The sequence below is a fragment of the Branchiostoma lanceolatum genome, chromosome 3 (assembly GCF_035083965.1).
Source record: "Branchiostoma lanceolatum isolate klBraLanc5 chromosome 3, klBraLanc5.hap2, whole genome shotgun sequence".
Taxonomy (NCBI): Eukaryota; Metazoa; Chordata; class Leptocardii; order Amphioxiformes; family Branchiostomatidae; genus Branchiostoma; species Branchiostoma lanceolatum.
Genome location: NC_089724.1, coordinates 1,452,501 through 1,475,604, shown reverse-complemented (window position 1 = coordinate 1,475,604; position 23,104 = coordinate 1,452,501). Strand labels below are relative to the sequence as shown.

At 44.0% G+C, this 23,104-nt stretch overlaps 2 protein-coding genes and 1 long non-coding RNA gene across 3 annotated transcripts in view; 1 reads left to right on the top strand and 2 right to left on the bottom strand.

Annotated features, from left to right (window-relative positions):
• Positions 1-986: 986 nt before the first annotated feature.
• LOC136429642 (lysoplasmalogenase TMEM86A-like) lies at positions 987-8,288 on the bottom strand. Its single transcript, XM_066419561.1, has 4 exons — positions 7,976-8,288; positions 3,481-3,756; positions 2,535-2,746; positions 987-1,507 (listed from the first exon to the last, which is right to left on the bottom strand). Exons 1-4 carry the CDS (start codon positions 7,994-7,996, stop codon positions 1,168-1,170), a joined length of 849 nt encoding a protein of 282 aa, XP_066275658.1. The 5' UTR covers positions 7,997-8,288; the 3' UTR covers positions 987-1,167.
• Positions 8,289-12,130: 3,842 nt separating this feature from the next.
• Positions 12,131-23,104, bottom strand: part of LOC136429640 (phosphatidylserine synthase 2-like) — a 22,903-nt gene continuing 11,929 nt past the window's right edge. The window contains exons 9-13 of the mRNA XM_066419559.1: positions 17,222-17,377; positions 16,557-16,702; positions 15,987-16,169; positions 15,065-15,122; positions 12,131-14,114 (exon numbers count right to left, since the gene is read on the bottom strand). Of these exons, the coding sequence (XP_066275656.1) occupies positions 15,071-15,122; positions 15,987-16,169; positions 16,557-16,702; positions 17,222-17,377 (537 nt within the window). The 3' untranslated portion in view covers positions 12,131-14,114; positions 15,065-15,070. The remainder of the gene's footprint in view (positions 14,115-15,064; positions 15,123-15,986; positions 16,170-16,556; positions 16,703-17,221; positions 17,378-23,104) is intronic.
• On the top strand, positions 18,122-19,478 carry LOC136429641 (uncharacterized). Its single transcript, XR_010754777.1, has 2 exons — positions 18,122-18,670; positions 19,153-19,478. It is a non-coding gene; the product is annotated as an uncharacterized lncRNA (long non-coding RNA).

Here is a 23,104-nt window from a genome sequence, read left to right as displayed (position 1 = left end):
CCTGGATGTCAAACCTTCATCGGCATATCGTTCTCAGTTATATCCTGATTCTATTTATTCATTTATTTATTAATAATTAGGGTGGTCCCATCAGTTGTAACTGAGTAGCTGATTTCCAAGGGAGCCCTCATATTTGATATGATGTGTTCAGTTGGTCATGACTTGGACATTTTTCCGAACCTGAGAGATGTGTGTTTGGCACACTTCTGTTCTTACTTATAATTTCTTAATCTCCGAGCAGATGTAACGGTTGCAAAGACCGTATCCAACTGGCAAATGTAGTTTTTCTTGCAACCAGAACAATAAAAACTCCTTTTGCCAGTTGGATACGGTCTTTGCAACCGTTTCATCTGCTTGGAGATAAACAATTTCTGTCTCATAATTGGAGGAGACACTAGTTATTATTTTATCTTTTTCTGCAACAAAATATCACATTCTTTATAATGGTCCTCTGGCTGATTATACCCTTACGTTGCGCAAGGTAACAGTTACTTAAGCAACTGTCTTGATTTTGGAAACGGTCAAATGTTTCAGGAAACATCGATCCACTACCTTTCATAGGCAGTGAAACTACCTGAAACATCTGACCATTTCCAAAATCAAGACAGTTGCTTACGTAACTGTTACCTTGCATAATGTAAGGGTATAATCAGCCAGAGGACCATTAAAACGAATGTGATATTTTGTTGCAGAAAAAAGATACCTTGCCTATCTTATTACCTGGATGTCTAACCTTCGTCAACAAATCTTTACTTTAATTGATATCTTTCTTGTCAGAAGTGATTAATACTGATAATGCTGAGTGTGTACCGGCCTGGACACTGACATGAAGTCATGATCTCTTTTTACCAAGAAACACCAGGCTGAGTATCAAGGAAAACGTGAAGATTCCTTTGCACCTTCTTGCCACAAAATGTCATCTTAGACATTGGTTTTCTTTCTGGTGCTTTTGTTTCCCTTGACATCACGAAACAACCACTCGATGTAGTTGATACTGCTCATAATGGCTTTATATGATACACACAGCCACCCTTGTTTCTTTCTTTGCTTGAACAACATTTGCAACAATGAAAAACAAATTTGCACAGTGTTGTAGCCTGTGTAACGCTATGTTTGAGGCCACTGTTGTTATAAGTGAAACACATTTTGGTCGATTTCTGTGAGATTTTACTCCATCTTCTTTGCACAACACAACCCGTTACTGAAACTGTGGGCAGACATGTCCTTCAACTCAAACACGTCCTCATTATTAGAACAGTGCACGTCGTTTGATGACGCGGTCACGTCCGGTGCACCGCACGTCGTGACGTCGCCAGAAGCGGGGTCCTTGAGGTCGGCGACCGAGAGGGCGATGCCCAGCTGCGCGGCGTAGTAGGTGGTCATGATGAGGGCGCGGTTGTACGGGATGGGGATGCGGAACTTGTTCACCCCCAGCAGCGTGTCCGAGATGATGAAGAGGAGAGCGCCCACGCACGCGCACAGCTTCGTCCACGTCCACAGGTCGTTGCTGAACATCTGCGAAAGTAAAGTTATGTGAGGTTTCTGCCAGAGAGCAATATTAATATATAAAAAGTATTTAGAAAAAGTGTAGCCGTGGCAACTGTTGCAGGGCTTACCTTTAGTACTTGCTTGTATATACCCGTAGAACAGTCGTGACACACACACACACACACACACACACACACACAGACACACACACACACAGACACACACACACACACACACACACACACACACACACACACACACCGTACCTGTAGCCTGGCCATCCCGCGCCACAACATGAGCCACAGCAGCAGGACGTACACGCCCACCAGGATGCGTCGACGGAGTAGACGCCATAAGCGTGCAACCCCGGCCATGACACACACACACGCACGCACACACACACATACGCGCACACAAAGCTACACACACACGCCCCAGTACTGTACCTGTAGCCTGGCCATCCCGCGCCAGAGCATGAGCCACAGCAGCAGCACGTACACGCCCACCAGGACGGAGTAGACGCCGTGCAGCCCCGGGTACACACACGCACACACACACGCACACACATACACACACACATACACACACACACACACACACACACACACATACACACACACACACACACACACACACAGACACCCTAGTACCGTACCTGTAGCCTGGCCATCCCGCGCCACAACATGAGCCAGAGCAGCAGCACGTACACGCCCACCAGGACGGAGTAGACGCCGTGCAGCCCCGGACACACACACACACACGCACGCACGCACGCACACACACACACACACACACACACACACACACACACACACATACAGCTACAGACATCCCAGTACTGTACCTGCAGCCTGGCCATCCCGCGCCACAACATGAGCCACAGCAGCAGGACGTACACGCCCACCAGGACGGAGTAGACGCCGTGCAGGCCCGGACACACACACACACACACACACACACACACACACACACACACACACTCACACACACACATACACACACACACACACACACGCGCACGTGGAGCTACACACACACCCTAGTACCGTACCTGAAGCCTGGCCATCCCGCGCCACAACATGAGCCACAGCAGCAGCACGTACACGCCCACCAGGACGGAGTAGACGCCGTGCAGGCCCGGGTAGAGCACGGCGTACATGCCGGCCGCCACCCCGAACAGCGCCGCCCCGACAGGCAGCCGCAGCGGGCGGAACCCGAACGACACTATGTACAGCACATGCGCGATGGCGAACATCACCTGCAGGGGGAGATCACATGATGTTAGTTGAAAGATGCTGGGAAAAGTCACTTATCAAGCCGACGTCCCGTTGCCAACGTAACGGTCCTCAGCCAAATTTGTAGATCGCCAGAGAGTCGGGCGAATTAGTATTTTGCACCTGAAATTCTATCTAAGAGGAGTGGAGAGGAAAGAAAAGAAAAGATGTAGATCCCGTCGATGTGAGAAGGAGGGTGTGAGAGAGATCTGACTAGAGGAGAGAGAGAGAGAGAGAGAGACAGGGAGAGAGAGAGAGAGAGAGAAAGAGAGAGAACTCACCATCCCGTAGATGAAGTAGATCCTGTCGATGCGAGGAGAGAGAGTGACAGAGAGGGAGGGAAGGAGAGACAAAGGTTAAACTCACCATTCTGTAGATGAAAAAGATCCCGTCGATGTGAGGAGAGGGAGAGAGAGAGGGAGGGAGGGAGGGAAGGAGAGAGAACTCACCATTCTGTAGATGAAGTAGATCCCGTCGATGTGCTGAGAGAGGGAAGGAGAGAGAGACAGAGAGGGAGAGAGAGAGTGTGTGTGTGGGGTAGGGAGAGACTGAGTGAGAGAGGAGACGACAGGAAGAGAACTCATCATGCCGTAGATGAAGTGAATCCCGTCGATGTGCTGAGAGAGGGAGGGAGGGAGAGAGAGAGAAGGAGAGACAGAGAGAGGGAGGGAGGGAGGGAAGGAGAGAGAAAGGGGGATAGAGAAAAGACAGAACTCACCATCCCGTAGATGAAGTAGATCCCATCGATGTGTTGCCAGATGAGGAAGGCGTCGCCGAGCGCGGAGAACACCAGTCCTCCCAGGATCCTGCGCGCGTAGGTGTGCATGTCGGACAGACTCATGCCGTGCAGCAGAACGAACACGCACAGGGACAGGACCGGCAGGCACTTTATCAGCGCGGAGAACAGCGTGGGCTTGTCGGCGTCCAGCCACAGGATGTAGTAGATACACGTGGTCTTGAAGAACGGGACCAGCTTCGGCCCCACGCTCTTTAACTGGAAGGACAAGACAGAGAACACTTATTCAATACAAAAACTTATTCACTATCAAGTTAAAATAGTCTTAAGGAATGGTAACCCACAGACCAATTTGGGGTCCTGGATGAATGTGGTCTTTAAAAAATGGACCAACCTATGCCTAACACTCGTTAACTGGAAGGAAAAGACGCAAGGTTTAGGACATACTTGAAGGGACCAACTTAGGCCCGACGCCCCTTGGCTCGGGGAGCAAGCAGGAGACTTTTACTAATACTTACTACATTCATATAACTTAAAGACTTATGGAATTTAGTATAGTCCTGACGAAAGGGCAACAGGGAGAACAATATAATAAGGAACCGACGTTGCACTTGTCTCAAGTGAGAAAGGGACCCACTGGACCCAACACTACAACTAGAAGATGAAGACGGCATGTTTAGGACATGTTTGGAAAAAAAGGATAGGTCGGATATTTTTTTTAATTGGAATCACAAAAATTCATGAGCAAAAACAGCAACCGTAGCTAAGACCTGCTTTGCCTCAGGAGAACAGAACGTAATCACTGTGGACTTTAGCATTGTCCTAAGCCCTGCATTATGTTCTATGGGAACGCACAAGCCCTTTCTCCCTGTGTCCATAGCCCGTAAAACCAGTGGGATCTAGGGTTTTTAAAACCAGTCTTTGCCAAAGTTTGTTTTAGATATCCCCTTGAAAGATTCTGTATCTATAGCCGGTACAACCGCCATTAGGTGTAACACACCAGCTTCGCAGGCACGCGGCGCGGCAGCAGCTGGTTATATTACACCGAACGGTCTGTTATACCTAGTCTTTGCATATCTGACTGCAACTGTCCTTTAAAGCTACTTAGTGAAGATGCTCCTTCAAATTTTTAACCCAAACGTCCCTGCAGTTCCAGAGCAAGTTGCCATGGGGCTAAACCTACAGCACTTCTTCCTTACATCAAAGTCTGTTTGGCACCAAAAGGTCAAGTTCACAGCATGTCCATTAACGGCAGAGATACGAAAACCGTAAATACTGCTGCCGTACCAAGGCCGGCCACAAGGAGGCCCTGTCAGGTGCACAACACCTACCCACAATCCAGATCTCATCGCAATCACTCGAACCGTTTTTGAGATATTGCGCCGGAACCACACGCGCCCAGCCATAAACGTACCCAAACCTGTCGTGACCTCCATTTTCATGGAGGTATAAAGGGCGAAGGTAAAGCAGGTATCCTCAATTAAGGTGAAGCATGATGCTTAATTTTTCAAGTAGCTCTGAGTGGTAGTGCAATGCGGCTTCGCCGCGGCTCGCGTTTTTGGCCAAGCATACCGGGTCACCCCATCTCTTCTCGATATGTGTGTTGGGTTCTTTTACGTGCCGAGGTTTATTGGCGTTTGAGGCTTACGCCCGAAGCTCCCCCATAACGGGGCCGCCGGTTTTACTACTAGTATCATCCATGTAGCTACGCGTAAAGCTGCGCAGGGTGGATAAAGATTCACGCGGAGTTGTGACGTCACACGCACGCCACAGCCGCTAACTCCAATGTTTTCCGACGTCTCCGTGGAATAAAATTATATTCAAACGCGCGTTTCTTGATCTTTCTTAGATACTGACGTAACCATGACAGAAAAACAACGAGCCTGGGTGCCTTCCGATTACTACCGGGGCTCCTACACTCGCTTCCCCGAGAATACATGTAGGAGCCCCGGGTGGCACCCAGGCGCATTTCTGCGACAAATCTCCATGTACAAACCAACATCGGGTTTACCGCAAGTTAACGCTGTAGGAAGGCAGCGGCTACTAAGATTGGAAGGCTGGCTTCGATAAGGCGCCCGTGACGCTACACCTACATGGCAATCTATTTTTTGCTGTCATCTTTATCCAGGGTTGCCCAGCTCAGTGATTGGCACTGCTTTGCAGTAGGGCCCTGTACCGATCACGCTCTCCTTGGTTAGATTTGAGCGGTCCAGCTATAAGAATTACGTGGGGTTAACTAGGCTGAGTTCGCTCTACGTAAAAGGTCCCCATACGAGGACCAGGCTACAAGACGAAACAAATTCATGCTTTTGATATTGCAATGACCACGGATGATAGCATCTTCTGTCGTGCCGCCCCCCCCCCCCCCCCCCAAAAAAAGATAAAACGAAACTTTAATATTATGAATTGAGCCGACCGACTGACTATCCTCCCATCAATCAATCTCAGTATGAACCATTTGTAACCAGCCCACCAAAACGGCCGCCGCATCGCCCGTTATGGAGGCTTCCCGCCGCGTGCCTGTAAGTTATATCTCCACGCTTGTGTGATTTAGCGGCGGGATTATATATATAGTAATCTGTGACGTCCGAACCAGTCAGCTGACTCACGGCGTCACGCGCGCGAACACTCACATCCGGGATACCCCGCTTCCGCATATCTCTCTCAGACCCGCAATTCTAGCCTCCGTTGCAGGCTCTGGACCGGCTTTTGGGGGGCTAAATAATACACTTTTTGCAGCCAATCCGTATCTATCAGCCAACCCTGTAACTATCAGCCGGCTAGATGGTTACCGGAAAAATGGTTACGGGGGTGGCTGATGGTTACGGGCTGGCTGCAAAAGGTGTATTATTTAGCCCCCATTAAGGCCGGTTCATAGCCTGCTATGGAGGCTACGCAATTCAGGGTTCCTATTTAGTTAGTTACCTACTGTCACTGACGACTTCGATCCAAAACAGATACACAGTTTTCCTTTTATCATTCTCTCACAAAATCGGATAAATCCCCGGCCTTTTAGTTCCATTAGGTGTTGCCTGGGAGAAGAGCTCTATTCAAACCTCCCCGGTTTCGCGATGTCCCGGAGGGCTTGTTTAATATTCAAGCGGACTGTTTCTCCCTTTTTCTTATGCGGACGGTCTAATTTCTGATACCATAGATGGGAAAGGAGAAACAGATGAAACGTTGGGGAAATCGTTGTTTTTTCCTTCACTGCTGTGATTCCTTCCACCGATACCATACTCTAAGCAAGGAGGTTCAAACATCGATTTTAAACCTCCTTGCTCTAAGATATACGCCTTTCCCCTCTCTTTTCAAACGCGGTTTGTTTTCACAAGACCAGGAGGTTTGTGAACGTTTTGAATGTTCAAGTAGTCGGTATCTACTGTTTCCTGTAGACGTGTCGAGTAAGCTGATTCCTGCCAGTCAAAACGAACACAACAAGGTCACACACCAGGGGGCCCAAACTTGACCTTGACCTTCGTCTTCCCAACACCTACCCACATATCAAATATCATCACAAACCATCCGGAGGCTCTAATGTTATACGGACCACAGGTATCTGAACACAACCACAAGCAAGCAAAGTCACACGCACAGAAACGCAACAAAAAACACACAATACCTCCATTTTCCATGGAGGTAATGACAGCATCCCGTGAGCACCGCAAGGTCACGGGCATGTACACGGCACAATGGGCCACAAATGGGCAACCGGGCCACGGAGAGGGCCAGACTTGTGGGGCCAGCCGAGGTGGGGGAACATATACGAACATAGAGACACGAAAATACAAACTGCCCGAGAAGACCTCTCAGGGGACCGATAAATCTGGTCTTTGTGTGCCCAAAAGGTCGCGGTGAGCAAAATGTGAGAAAAATCACACGAAATCAGTCACAGGGGCTAGGTTGTTATCATGTATAGTTGGCTACGAGTGCAGATTTGATTGTAGGTCGAACATTGCGATTGGAAAGAAAACAAACTGGTATCGATCCACTGAAAGGGAAAGGACCTTTGAAAACAAACACAGCTCGACATTTGAGAGAAGATGACCCGGGATCGATGTGGCAAACAGAAGTGGCTGATAAACAGATCGATGAAAGGGTTGGGAGTGATCGGCAAATAAACACGAAATGCGAGAATCATGGAGAACATCTTATATCTACTGTACAGCGGTGCCGACATTAAACACACAGATCACAGACTGAGAGTGAGACCGTATCTACATGCACGCCCCCCCGCCTTTCATACACAAAGCAAAACGCGAAATGTTTTCACAACACGCACACACTGCCTGTGGGCACAAATTATGCATTCAACACGATCCTTGTTTTCTCCGAAAGAAAAAACAAAACACGTCGAGCAAATCGCTCTGCCATCGACCACACAACAATACTACAGCGATTTTGCAATCGAACGTGCGACACACGAATTGAAAGACCACCCCAGTATTTTATACGTCACAAGTAATGGATTCCCCCTTACCACAGCCACGGGACTATCCATGGCTCAGTCTCTCCGCCGATGTTTTTGTTCAAGACGAGAATTTCGAAACGCACAGTGAGGATTTTCCTCAAATCCAGGACAATAAGAGAGCGGCGCTTCCCCCGAAAACACGTCGATCTGTGGCTCCAATACACCCCTTACTCGTGGCAACCTCCGCAGAAAGCTAGGCTACGTCGTCACAGGGTTTTAGCGTGATGAAATATGAACCGCCGACGTCGCTTTACGCTGGCGAAAACAAAGATATCCTATATTTTTGTCGACGTATCCCTTTCCTCCCCCACTATTGCGTCATGGGAATCACTCATGGCTCGGTCGCGCTCTGATTGGTCAGTGCCCGGAGGCGTTGCCAAATACGGCGCCGTGATTGGTGCAATAGATTAAGACGTCACAGGAGATGACCAATGGGGTGTAAGCACTAGCAACGTGACTTTGTTTACATCCTGCCGGCCGGGCAGACTTCGCTTCCAAGTAGGCGGTCTTGTTGGTGGGTTCCAACGCAGGCTAGAGTAGCCTGGATGCCAGACTGTTTCCAGGGCGTACACAGGCCAACTCCTCGGCTCCCGGGCCAACATGTGCCCGAGGAAATTCTACAGCAGGCCCCCTGAGTTCGACATGCACGCTACACGAAAGGGTCACAGTTCTAAGGGACGTTAAGCCGTGGCCCACTGTTTATTGTGCTTGTCGAAAAGAGCAAGGACAATGTCCTTGAAAAGAGATAGGGGAAACTTGCCCGGTACAATGAACCTGTAAATAATGTACGTAGCGTGTGTCTTATATATCACGACCAGTGGAAGAATAGCTCTTCAGTGAGCTAAAGAAGTGGATCGAGATCACTTTCACTTTATTTGTTTATAAACTTTCATCCTGGGAAACAGTCTGGCCAGCGCACGTCACGGATATCTAATATAGAGAGACTATTGCGTTTGAATGTCTTTTGTAGTTTTCTGACAGTTGTTGTTCGTTACCTTACCAAAACCGAGTGTCAGAAACGGCGCGGTATTAGAAAATGCAATCTAAATGCAAACGTATTTAGACGTAGTACTTAGGTCTGTCTGTTATAAAAAAAACTTCTGACCACAAAAGTTTTCGAAACCTGGTTTGCTTTGGAGGTGGAGTCTAGATCCGCCAGTCAGTGGCAAGTATAGCCATAGTGACTGTTGCAGAGTTTCTCTATACATTAGCCTGTGACCCTGTACTAAGAATGCAAGCTAGAGACGCCCTGCAACAGTAAGGCGCTATAATGTTGCGTACAGATTGGCTATATCATATATATATATAACGCGTGGCATTATAATGGCGAGAGGTTGTGAGGAAATAGCGTTATGATACACATTTTGGGACTTCTCATCGATAGAGTACCGTAAAGCAAATGTTGGCAGTTGGATGGCTGACCCACTTGCTTGCTCGATTATAAAACCCTTTAATTTGTGACGATATTACTGTGCCAAGCACATTACTCGCACTTCATTTTGCCTGATATATTTTTCAAACAAGCAGTCACGTATGGCTGGGTTCTCACTCAAAACAGACTCTCCGGAAATGAAAGGCGTCTGTTCCAATAACCTTTCCCTGAGTATGGACGTGGTTATCAGCAAAATCTAATATGTGGTACAACGAAACGGTGCCAACATTGGGAGCATTATAATACACCTACTCCTGTGATAGTGGTCAACGCAAGGCCATAGCAATTTCATTTGTTGGTTTGCGGATGTGAAAATAAATACTGAACTGTTAGATGAACATGAAAACAGTGTGGTGATAAAGTCACTGCCTCAGTGAACAGTTTCAGACAGCGACAAAAGTCAGATTAAAGTTTCCATCTCAGCCTTCTTGTTTTAATCTTGTCTTCTTGCTGACCTTTAATTTCAATATGTCCAAGTGCCAAGGAACTAGATCTGTGAGGCCAAAGTATGGAAGGTTATTTTTGTACTCCGTTGGCACTATCAGCTGGGAAGATCTATGTACTATGCATTTTAAAAGTTTCAGGGGGTACTGCATAGTGTTACGTTATGTACAAGTGTTTTCCTCTACGTCACTGTATCTTCATTTCTGTGAACATGTGCAGAGATATGTACACTGTCACTCACTCAACCACTCTACAATGTAGATCTCACACTCAGTCAGTCAGTCACTCCCTTGCTCGCTGACTCTCTCACACTCACCCTCTCGACCACTCTTACTCACCCACTCTGAACCCACAACTCACTCAATCAATCTCACTTTTTAACTCCCTCTCACTCACTCGCTCTCTCACTCCCAGTCACCCATTATCTTACTTATGTGCCCGGTAATAAACATAAAGCCTGTGTATTCCTAGTGTGTTTCTTTGTGTGTGCAATTTTAAATGTCATATAACGGCCTATTGCTGTATGCTACCATAGTCCCCAACCTCACTCACTCGCTCGCTCACTCACTCACTCACTCACTCACACTCACTCACACTCACTCACTCACACTCACTCACTCACTCACTCACTCACTCACTCACTCATCTCCGCCGCTTTTCAGTCTTTCACTGAGGCAGGCCATCAATGCATCCCCAACCATCAAGAATAGGACTAGGTGAGAGAGCGTTGTGGGCTGAAAAAAGGACAATGTTCAGAACTGCAAATGTAGGTTTTAATGGAATATCCTACAGTCTGGCCATACTTCACAAGGTGGATTATAAGTTTCGTATCGCCCCAAATGTTGCAAGATATAAAGACAGTGGCGGGGACTAGGGCACCAAATATTTCAGCTAGCACCATAAAACAAAATATTTATCTATGGATGACAACAATGTATTTTATATTGTTGTTTAGAAACGGAACTTACAGGCAATAGCCTCTTTCTGTTATGTCAATAGTCAACAATGTATTTGCTCCACAACACCACAAGTGAAATATGAGTTTCATTGCACACTGTAGATTTATGCTAGTCATTCGAAAAACTTGGCTTCCACCAGGCCTTCCTATGGTGGTACGGATCGTAGAATTCGGTAAAAAGGGATATGATTGGCCAGGGAAGTCAGTCTGTGAATAGGCTAACCAAAACACTATGGTGGCTAAACTCCTCTGGCAAATTATTATCATAGCTGGCACTACTAAAACTGGTGGTCTCCTCAATTTCTTTTCATGTAATCATGTGTACCTGTTCCACATAAAAAAAAAACCCCTACAGATTCTGACACTGTAGGGTCATTACCAGGCTAGTGTTTACATAAAACACTAAAATGCAAAAAAAAAGGAAAGTTAAAAAATACTGGAGCCTAACATCGCGTGTAGCTGTCAAAACTTTGTTTGGTGACCCATAGACATGATCAACCCCTTTCCTTGGGCTCCTTCCACAAATAAATGATAACACTAATCGGAGTATCATTAAAGAAGGCAATAAAGAAACTCTTCTCTCTTTTCTTTGCTGAAAAGTTCGGCTTTACAAGCTAAGCCTTCCAACGATACATGACAAGAATGGGCCTGATCAAGACCTAGTAATGGTCAACTGAAGTAGAGTTTTCAAAACCGTTTTGCTATGCTTAGGCCACACACCAACACACCAATTTAATTTCTTGGTTAACGGAATTTTGAAAAAAAAAATGCTAGATTTGAAAATCAACTTTGGTGCACACAGTTTCAGGGAGTGGACAGGGTCAGGTGCAAGTTTCCACCCCAGCCTTCTGTTTTAATGATGTCCTCATGCTAAAACTAAAAAAAATCCGTTAGCCAAGAAATTAAATTGGTGTGGCCTTAGTTACCAGAATCAACTGTTACAACACCAATCATTGTAATGATATGATCACCCAGCTGAACAGATTCAAATACCAGAGCTAAGTATTTGTGCTACATGTACATATACTTCAGGTTTGCTATGTTAGTTTCGCAATTATGGGGTCTTTTTATACATATGAATTGGTATTGAGTTTTTCTTTTGATTTCAGTTGAATGTGTGATAGTTGTGTGCCAATTTGTTAAAAATAGAGAGAACGCTAGTGACCCCCCAAAAACACCCCTCCCAATGAAATGGTATGGCTACCCTGCGACGTCACAAAATCAAGATGGCGGCCACCACACATGCCAACGGATCCAACAAAGGTTTTGCTACGCAAACCTGTAAAAAGTTACTTAGAGGCTCCCTCGTCATATGACGCATGAGGCAGCGTTAGTTGCACCTACATAAATTTGTTTGCACAATCCCTCCTGGCACATAATATATCTGAAAACTACATAAATGTTCACCACTTCTTATTGCTCAATAAATCTCTAACGAAAATATGTGCAAGAAAGTAACTCTTTGCCATAAAATGTTCAGCACTAAATTATCATACTTCCAGAGGCTTTGACCAATCAGAAGCTCCCATATTTGAAGCTGTGCTATCATTGGCCGGCCTACAAGTGGCTCACTCACTCGGTGGTTTATTTTGTGGTTATAGGAGCCAATCAGGCATCTTGTCACCATATACACCTCGGGGCGGGTCATTAACCCTTTAGCATTCACCCATCTAATATACAATCATTGATGTCAGTGATATCCTCGTTTTAAGACCCCCTCTCACTGTACGCGCGGCACGCTGACGTCGTAGCTGCGGCCGATCAAATTGACATTTTCAAAGACAAAAAATATTAATAATAATAGTTTTTATTGGTCAGAAATTACCCGCAATGGCAGCCTTTCTAGCGCTGAATTGATGCAGGGTATAACAGGTTTCACACAATACACAACATATATGATATCTTATCCACACTTGCATTTTGTGGAACTGTCGCAAGGGTCTGGGCGGCTGCCAATCGGCGCCACCAGGTGACCTCAATACGACCTTCCCCAACCGAAGTCAGGATTCTTTTTAAGCTTTTTTGTTTTGTTTTGGTCATAGTTGTAAGTTTTGAATGACATCCCCATCATAAAGTCAAAGGTAACACAAATCCAGTTTAGGATGCAGTGACGACGCCAGTGTGCCACGGGTCCAGTGAGAGGGGGGCTTTAGTTGGATTCTGAGAAAGACTAGTTAGCCTGAGTGTCATCCAACTGATCTCAGGAAAGAGAAGCACCGGGAGGCCACAGCTGCTGTTCAAAGATGTCTGCAAGAGGGACTTGAAGGCTCTAGATATTGATACAGAGCACTGGGAGGACCTTGCAAGTGACCGTTCCAGGTGGAGATGCACACTGCCCAGACAGCTCAAATCAGGAGAAGCCAGACTGATGCACAGCGCAGATGAAAAGCGGATCCGCAGAAAAGAGCTTTGCAACAGAACTGAGTCCGCTTACAGATGTGATTTTTGTGGCAGAGACTGCCATTCTCGTATAGGGCTGTTTAGCCATAGTCAATGCTGTATGACTGTTGTGGATTAGGATTTTACCATGGTCAATACTGACCGACGGAGGCCATATAATGATGATGATGATGATGATGATGACATCCTGGTTAGTGCCAGGCCTCCCTCCACAATCATGGGAACTAAACAGGATGACACTCAGGCTAGACAGTCGTAGGACAGCTGGAAAATTGGTGAGTTAACTTTTTGCATTGGAACAAAAATTTCAACTCTGTGTACTACTACTCTATACTAATATATAATTTGGCCAGACTATGGCAATGCATTCAGAGGAGCTCCAGTTGTGTGAGAGAACTCTCCATAAAAGTGTTCCTACTGAAGTGTAGTCACGTGTGTATTGCATAGGACCCATTTTCTTAATCAAAAAGATTACTGGCAAAAATACAGAAACAGTTTCTCCACTGTCTGGCATCTGTACCTTTCTGAATATGGCATGATCACATGGTCATTGGAAATTGCACTACAGAACTTGAAAAATTGGGGCACAGTTCAAAACAGTCCCTTTTCCTGTCGTGATGCGGTGAATAACTACTAAACATTGCAACAGAAAAAGTCTCCATCCATGTTGACACCATTTATACATATAACTTGTGACTATGAATGTTCAGGTTTGTATCATTGCACTCTCATATGGACACCTTTGACCTCTGCTACCTGTTGACCCTTCACCATCCTAACATCTGACCCTTGATCTTTTTTCACTTTGAACCTTGACCTCCAAACATCTAGGACCTTGATATTTGATGTTTATTGAACCTTGACCTCAAAATGGCGGATCCTTTCAGTCAGTATGTGGCACTTTCTGGTGTATTCTGTGGGGAAACATTGCAAGAAATTTATTTCATCAAAAAGTTTTGAAAAAGTCAGACATGCAAAGTAGATTGAGGTTCTACTCAGGCCTCTCATGACTACAGCACTTTCACCATTTTTCATGCCAACTCTCCTAAATAAAAGCATTGCTGTGGTTATGGAAGTGACATTAGAAGTACAGTCAAACCTGGCTGGGCACCACCTCCAGTCACAAGCCAAACTAAAACAGTCCTATCCATTTTTACATATCTAATCCCACTGCAACAATTTCCCTAGTCCTTTGAGTGGTTGCTGAAACCAGGTTTGACTGTACCTTCTACAGTATGGACATGCAGGATGTTCAGCACTAGGAATGGAGGGAGGTTAAGGGTCATGCAGAGAAGACACCTCAAGTCATGCTGATGAGGGAAACATGCATTAGACTGTTAGTGTGCAGGTTCAGGCAGGCTAGAGCTAATCTTAGGGTGCTATCACACTCGTGCATATATCAAGTCCCTTTGAGTTTCATATTTGCATTTTTTGGGGGTTTAGGTAAAGTTTGTGGGAAAGAAGTTGTCTTCTACTCTGACCCAACGTTATCATACAGAAAAAACTACTTCTTCAGCTGCAAACGTTACCTAGACCTAAAAATGTGAACACGGAACTCAAAGGGACTTTATATACTCACAAGAGTGAGAGCCATATCATGACGATGTTATGCAGTGCAGACTCACAAATGTTAGCATTCAGCTTCAGGCCACATTTCATTTCTTCATTTCTAGTCTTGTAATAAAGAAACTGCTTCACAAAATGAAATGTGACCTGAAACATGTGTGAAAAAAGGGTGGTATTTTCTACATGTGCAGTAGTTTAAGGCATACACCACCAGTATACCTATTACATCACACTACACATGCTTAATACTACACACAGCACGTGCACCTGTACTGATGACATGACACAACATGTGTACCTATGACTACTTCTGTGCCAGCTTGCTCCAGTCCCCTGATTCTGGCTTCTGGTTTCTCCTGGTGGAAAAAAAGTAAAACAAATGGAGACAAGTTATCAACTGCAGAAACAACTCTGAGTTCTGTCAATCAAATCTGTATTGCACAGTTATCACTGGTGTTGCCTCAAATATAGTTAGCAAGCCTGTTCATTCTCTTCATAATTTACATATACCCTATCTGTTAACCCTTAACCTGTAACCCATAACCTGTAACCCTTGACCCTTACCTGATAAAGAACCTCCAGACTGTCCAGGATGCGATGCCGACAAATGCGGCGACCCAGCACTGCCAGATGTGTTCTGGGAAGGGTCTGTAACACTTTAACCTGTAATCCTTGACCCTTAACCTGTAAGCCTTACCTGATGAAGAACCTCCAGACGGTCCAAGATGCGATCCCGACGAACGCGGCGACCCAGCACTGCAAGATGTGTTCTGGGAAGGGTCTGTAACACTTTAACCTGTAACCCTTGACCCTTAACCTGTAAGCCTTACCTGATGAAGAACCTCCAGATGGTACATGAAGCGATCCCGACGAATGCGGCGACCCAGCACTGCAAGATGTGTTCTGGGAAGGGTCTGTAACACTTTAACCTGTAACCCTTGACCCTTAACCTGTAAGCCTTACCTGATGAAGAACCTCCAGATGGTCCATGAAGCGATCCCGACGAATGCGGCGACCCAGATGTGTTCTGGGAAGGGGCTGTAACACTTTAACCTGTAACCCTTGACCCTTAACCTGTAAGCCTTACCTGATGAAGAACCTCCAGATGGTCCATGAAGCGATCCCGACGAATGCGGCGACCCAGCACTGCAAGATGTGTTCTGGGAAGGGTCTGTAACACTTTAACCTGTAACCCTTGACCCTTAACCTGTAAGCCTTACCTGATGAAGAACCTCCAGATGGTCCATGAAGCGATCCCGACGAACGCGGCGACCCAGCACTGCCAGATGTGCTCTGGGAAGGGCAGCAGGAGCAGGTTCAGGTCGAACTTCATCACGATGAGCAGCTCCGTGATCACGATGGCCGCCAGGATCCACGCCTGCTGGCCAAACTTCTTACACGTGCTGGGGGGGAAGACAACACTATGTAGTTAGTTATCACGACATTTGTGTCAACAACTTACAGGTCTTCATAAGGTCATATAGCAAATGTCATCACAAAGCCAAAGTCTAACAGTATGAAAAACACAAGGTTTGTACCAAGGTCATGAAATTATAGGTCATCCCAAGGTCAAAAGTTCACAGGTCATGACAGTAATACACAGGGGTCATGACAAGGTCATAGAATAAACAGTCATCACAGAGTCATGATAAGGTCATTACAATGTCACTACAAGATCATAAAATAAGTGGTTATTCCTAAGTCATTACAAGGACATTAAGTGCCATTGAAAGGTCATGAGATAAAGGTACATCGCAAAGGTCATTGACAAGGTCCTCTTTGTAACTCACGGGTCGTCGAGGAACTGGAAGGTCTCCCTGAAGGCGACCGCGGCGGCGGGGACGTACATGCCCAGCCGCGCCCAGTTGATCAAGTTGGGCGGAGGGATCCACAGGATTGTCTTGAGGTAGAACGCGTTTAACTCCGCAAGCAACCACTGTGGGGAGGGGGGTAGAATGTGTTAGCGACCACTGTGGGGGGGAGGGGGTAGAATGTGTTAGCAACCACTGTGGGGAGGGGGGTAGAATGTGTTAGCGACCACTGTGGGGGGGAGGGGGGTAGAACGTGTTTACTCTACTAGCAACCACTGTATGTGCGTGGGCAGGGAGGGAGAGTAAACATAATGTAAGAAAAGAAAAATGCATCTCAATCCAACAACATGCCTGATGTGATACAACATGACATGTGGACATTGAACATCACGGTTAAAACTTTTAATAGGGGATCAGGGATTTGAACCTGTAACGTTAGCTTTGTAATCAGAAAAAAACTTTCTACCATAATGATTGTGATGATGCCTAACATTGTAAACAGTTATCCTTTGGTAGACAGTTGAGCAAACAAATCTTTAAACATAACACAGATTTGGAATTATATCAGGGCTTAAAAAGTATGAAAGTTGGGCTGAGATTTGATCCAGGAACTTGCTATCCAAAAGATGAGAACCGTTCCCTACCATAGTGATGATGCCTAAGACTGCCAGCCAGCGTTTGAGGCTGAGGGTGGGTTTCCAGTCGAAGGAGGTCCAGTTGTAGGGCGTGAACTGTGCGACCATGCGCCTCATCTTCCCTCGGTACGTGGGAATGTGCCACAGCCCGCGCCAGTGGTACGGCTGGGGGAAAATGTTCGAAAATCTATCCGGTTGCTAATAATTCTATTTGTGTAGCTTATTACCTGATTTGCTCTGTCTCACATTACACTGCAAGCAGTTGCGAGTAATGGCCGCCATATCAGAAGCCAACACTTAGCCAACACACAATTATAACAACGTCTTTTCCATTGCAAACTTCATGATTTATGGAAGGTTTTAGACAGTTTAGAACAAAACAGAGGATGTAGGTAATTGCTAGTTATTTCTACAAGTCCAGTACCGGTTCTCAACGTTTCGTTTTTTGGACTTGGATTGAAATGTTTTTGCAAGTCCAGAAACGGTCTGGCGGTAGACAATTTGTCACACGTTTTTATGTTTAGCCATACCTACACTACCAAAAATGCTGTTTCTTATTTTTCTTGTTTTCTTATTTTTTCTTATTGAGAGAAAGATTTTCTTCCATAAAGAATTTCAAGAAAATCAAGAAATCTTACGCAAAACCTTTGTACGTTAAATCTTACATTAAGAGTTTTATTCTTGTTTTTCTTAGGTGAAGAGAGGATTTCTAGTCTGATTTTTTATCAGCAAGAAAATTCTAGAAATTCTAGTCAATCTTTCTTCCTTATTCTTCACACAATATTTGCTTCTTGTTTGGTGAAATGGAGTATTTTACAGAATCTACTCTTAAGATTTTTATTCTTGCCATACATGAATTTTTCTTTAGACTTTCATTACACTAGGAAAACATTCTTGGCATTTCTTGTTTTCTCGATTTAGGAAGTCTGAGGAATATGATTCTTGCTATTCTTAGTATGTCTAAGAAGATGTAAGGATTTTCTTGACCAAATACAGTTAAGAAAAATGAGAAAATCAAGAAACTGTAAAACAAGTAATTCCCAAGTGTTTTTCTGTTCGAATTCCTTTTCCACAAAGTTAAAGAAAGATGTTTCCTGCTTTTCTGTGTTATCTAAAAATGAAAGTTCGAATTTGCATGATTTCCTTTCTTTTCTTAACATTGTAAAGCTCAAGAAGATAATTATTGTTTTTCTTGTAATGAGAAAGTAAATTATGCTAATTTAATACTCCCATCATCCTTTGCTGTAAAGAGAGTTTGAATGTGGACCGTTGAGTTTGGGCTCCAGCTGTATTTGCCTGATGTGCAGTTTAGATCTTACAATAATAGGGAAACATGTGGCTAGTTTCGTGAGGACACTTTTTGGTATCATGTGGGACTCACTAGTACACAGCGTAGATGACTTGTTTTAAGTTCCAAAATGCTTCCTCAGGACAACGCCATCAACAGATATGCTCCAGGTATGTTATAGCCTGTCTTGCATGAAATAACTTATTTCCCAAGTAGATACTCTTAGTTTTGTGTTTGTGGTTGCATGATACAGCCAACCAGTAATTGCAGAGCATGTACGTTTAGTGCAGTTATACCTAAAAGGTACTAAAAAAGTTGAAGTATATCATTTTCAAGCAAATGCACAAGCCCCCCCTCCCCCATGCATGTATATGGGGGAGGGGGGCGATATAGGAAAATGACAGTCACTACACTCTTTGTGTGTTTTTCTAGGCTTAGAAACCTTTGTTGTGTTTGTGGTTGCATGATACAGCCAACCAGTAATTGCAGAACATGTACGTTAAGTGCAGTAATACCTACAAGGTACTAAAAAAGTATAAGTATAACATTTTCAAGCAATTGCACAAGCCCCCATCCCCATGCATGTATAAGGGGGAGGGGGGCGATGTAGGAAAATGACAGTCATCGTCATCTTTTTTGTGTGTTTTTCTAGACTTAGAAACCTGATGGACCAAAGAAGATGCCCCCGTCTCAAGTTTGGAAAATCTTTCAACAATTACAAGTCATTGATTATAACAAGGACAGCTACAACACTGCAGAACTGACAGTTTTAGAAGGACAATTAGTTATCTGTATGAGCACAGAGAAAATGTGCTTTTATCACAGCATCAAATGTGAAACATTAATATTTATGGAAACAATTGTATTGCAAACTGGTTGATCTTTGCAATCCTTGGTTAAGAATGGGCATTAGAAAGAAAAATCCAAAACTGTGTATTAAACAATTAGATCAATGATAATAAATATGATTGGAACATATTGAAATTATATTATCATTGATTTATTAAATGGTATTCTTGATTCAAGACCTTCATCTTGATTCAAGAAACTGTTTCTAGGTTTAAGGAATTCATTCTTGAGGACAGAAAGGTATTCCTATAACAAGAACCTCACTCTTAGTCCAAGAAACTCATTCTAGGTGTAATAAATTCATTCTTGAGGACAGAAAGGTATTCCTATTACAAGAACCTCACTCTCAGTGGAGGAAACTCATTCTAGGTGTAAGAAATTCATTCTTGAGGTCAGAAAGGTATTCCTATTTCAAGAACCTCGCTCTTAGTGGAAGAAACTCATTCTAGGTGTAAGAAATTCATTCTTGAGGTCAGAAAGGTATTCCTATTTCAAGAACCTCGCTCTTAGTGGAAGAAACTCATTCTAGATGTAAGAAATTCATTCTTGAGGACAGAAAGGTATTCCTATTTCAAGAACCTCGCTCTCAGTGGAAGAAACTCATTCTAGATGTAAGAAATTCATTCTTGAGGACAGAAAGGTATTCCTATTTCAAGAACCTCACTCTTAGTGCAAGAAACTCATTCTAGGTGTAAGAAATTTATTCTTGAGGACAGAAGAAATAAGGAAATGTCAGTGAGGACGTAACAAATATAAACATTTTCTTAGAATATTTTCCTCGGAAATTTATATATCTTAGATAAAAATTCTGTGCCAAAGAAGAATCATAAGAACAAGAAAATTTATTTCGAGGTTTTAGTCACATATGTGTGAGAAAAAACAACTTGGTCAGAGAAAACTATTCTAAGAAAAAGTTTATATTCCTTACGTCCTCACTGACATTTCCTTATTCGTTCTTATTCTTGCACACAGAATAATTTTCTTTCTGGAAGATAATTTTTCTTCAACAAAGAAAAAACAAGAAAAAACGAGAATGGCATTTTTTGTAGTGTAGTATGGCTCAACATATTGTTTTTGTTATATTTCACTTCCCATACCTAGAGGTATGGGTAGAGTGAAATATATTGTATTTGTCTGGTTCTTCTTCTTCTTCTTCTCCTCCTCCTGACAACTCTTCAAATGGCTTCTACTCCGCCATTTCTTAACCAACCGACCTGAAATTTGGTGTGGAGGTTAAGATGGCAAATACCCCCAGGCCCTTTTTAAATCGTTTTGGAACAGGCCTTAAAATCATTTTTATGGAGGTTTTTTGGGGCATTTTTAGACAATTTTTATATTTTGGGTTCCTGTGCCCTGGTATTACAAGCAAATGACCTGGAATTCGGCACAAGGGTGCCTTGAACATGTCCCTACAGGATTTCAATCACATTTCCGGTGTACATCACTTCAAAATGCTTCGTTTTGGGGACTTTTGGACCCATTTTCAGACCAAAAACGGGTCAAAAGTGCTGTCCCCGTTCCATGTTCTATCTAAGAATCCATGTTCTATCTAAGGTTCCGGGCGTTCCATTTGCTGCTGGCCAAAGAACATGTGTTCTTTTCAGGTCACCTGAGGTCATGTTGCAGTTAAACACGCAAGCCTTTGCAGTCGAACCGCAGGTCACCGTAGAACGCTTTATTTTCTTTTTTTACGGCGTTTGCCGCGGCACGATTTGACCCCGTTGCATGGGTGTAAACAACTGCCTGTCGGCAGCAAAAAGACCTCGGACCTACATAATGTTCATATTTTTTCACATCTACAGGATCTGCCCAACATAACCATGTAGTTATTTCGTGCACAGCAAATTGCGAGCGCTGTGGCTTTCGAAACATTGACCATTTTTTGGTCAGTATATTTGTGCGTGTATCATTGACGGTTCACCTGGAACCAACTAGATATTTACATCACCTGATAGCCCATTTCCTCACCTTTGAATTGATACCAAAGTCCGTCCCTTGGATAATTTTATGGGAACCGGTTTTGCCCCCCAAAAAACTAACAAGAGGTCAATTTGCAGGGCGTCTTATTCTGAAGAAGAAGACAAACACAATGTCCTTTTACCATGCTTTACAGAACTCAAAGCTTATCTAATGGCATTGGTCAACTTGCATATGAATCTCACTTTTCCTGGCTTCAAGATGATATTAGTCTTATTTGGAAATGTTTCAGAATATTAATTATAGACGGCAAAACTTGAGCCGTAAGTTTCATCAACGTTCCCAACACCGGCTGAAAGTTGCAACATTGCACCTGACCTCGCCTGACCCCCACGGCAGGAAAACGGAACGTACTGGCTGGGTTCGGTCGTTCGAACGCAGGAGTTCGAAGTGATTGACTTCAAATTTGACTATTTTGTAAATATCAGGTACCTTGTACTAAAACCTATGTCTGTCTTCACTTGACTGTTATCATGTCAATTATCACATTGCATGTGGTAGCCGCGTTCATACAGCTTCTAATACAAAAAAATGGGCTTTGTTATGCCACGTGAAATGTATCGAAATGTATCCAAAGCGCAGGAGTGCACGCATCGGTAGCTAGAACTTAGGCAGAAATTTCACCACCGCAAGGTAGACATTGTCGCAGTTTTTTCGGGGGCAAAACCGGTTCCCCTAAAATTATCCTAGGAACTTTGGTATCAATTTAAAGATGAGGAAATGAGCTATCACGCGATGTAAATATCTAGTTGGTTCCAGGTGAACTGTAAAAAAGACAAACACAAATAAACTGACCAAATATTCTTAATGTTTCGAAGGCCACAGCGTTCGATGTCTTTTTACAATGCACGAAATATCTACATGGTTATATCAGGCAAGTCCTGTAGATGTGAAAAAGTGTAAACATTATAGAGGTCTGAGGTCTTTTTGTTGCACCACAGGTAGTTGTTCACACCCATGCAACAGGGACCAACCCGGGTCCGGCCGTGACCCGGAAAAAGCCGTCTTAGAGAAGGCTGCGCAGAACCGATGCGCATAGAGCTCTGCGGTTCGACTGTTTGCACTAAGAAGCTCTTGGCGTCTCGCAGAACTTGAATAGATAATTTTTTTGCACGTTTGATTTTGAAACAGTCAATTTATGCATCGGGAGGGACTCTAAGTATGATGCTCTCGCAAATGTTGCCAAATAAACATGGTTTTTGGGGCATGGTCAAATTTAATTATGGCGGCTTCAACCACTGATAAATCACGACTTGACGACGAGAAAAATGCAATCCGTCTCTGAATTGGTTGTGTCGCACTTATATACAACTTATAATTGAACCCATACCAACGATGATGATATACCACTAGGCGGAGGTAGGCCGATCCGATCGATTGCGAGCAGGTTTGCATGACCAAGTATACAAAGAATTATATAGATTTTGGGACAATCTTTCTATTATTTCTTAATTCCATTTAAATACATGCGATAGAGTTGTGAGTAAAGTATAAATTTACAATTTTGTAAGTAAAGCTCTCTAGTAGAGTTGTATAGTTTTCTATATTTGCATAGTGTATGTTTGTGCATTTTTCCAGGGTTATGTATAGTATTGTACTTTTATATATAGTGTATAGTATTGTTGTGTTTCTTTGCATATGTTCAAGCATGTTAATGAATGTAGATGAAGAATAAATAGATCTTGGGACAGTCTAGTTGTGTTTAGATGGAATTTTTGGATGGTCCATTTTGTCAAAAGATCAATTATTGCAATGGGGGGGGGGGGAAGTGAAATATG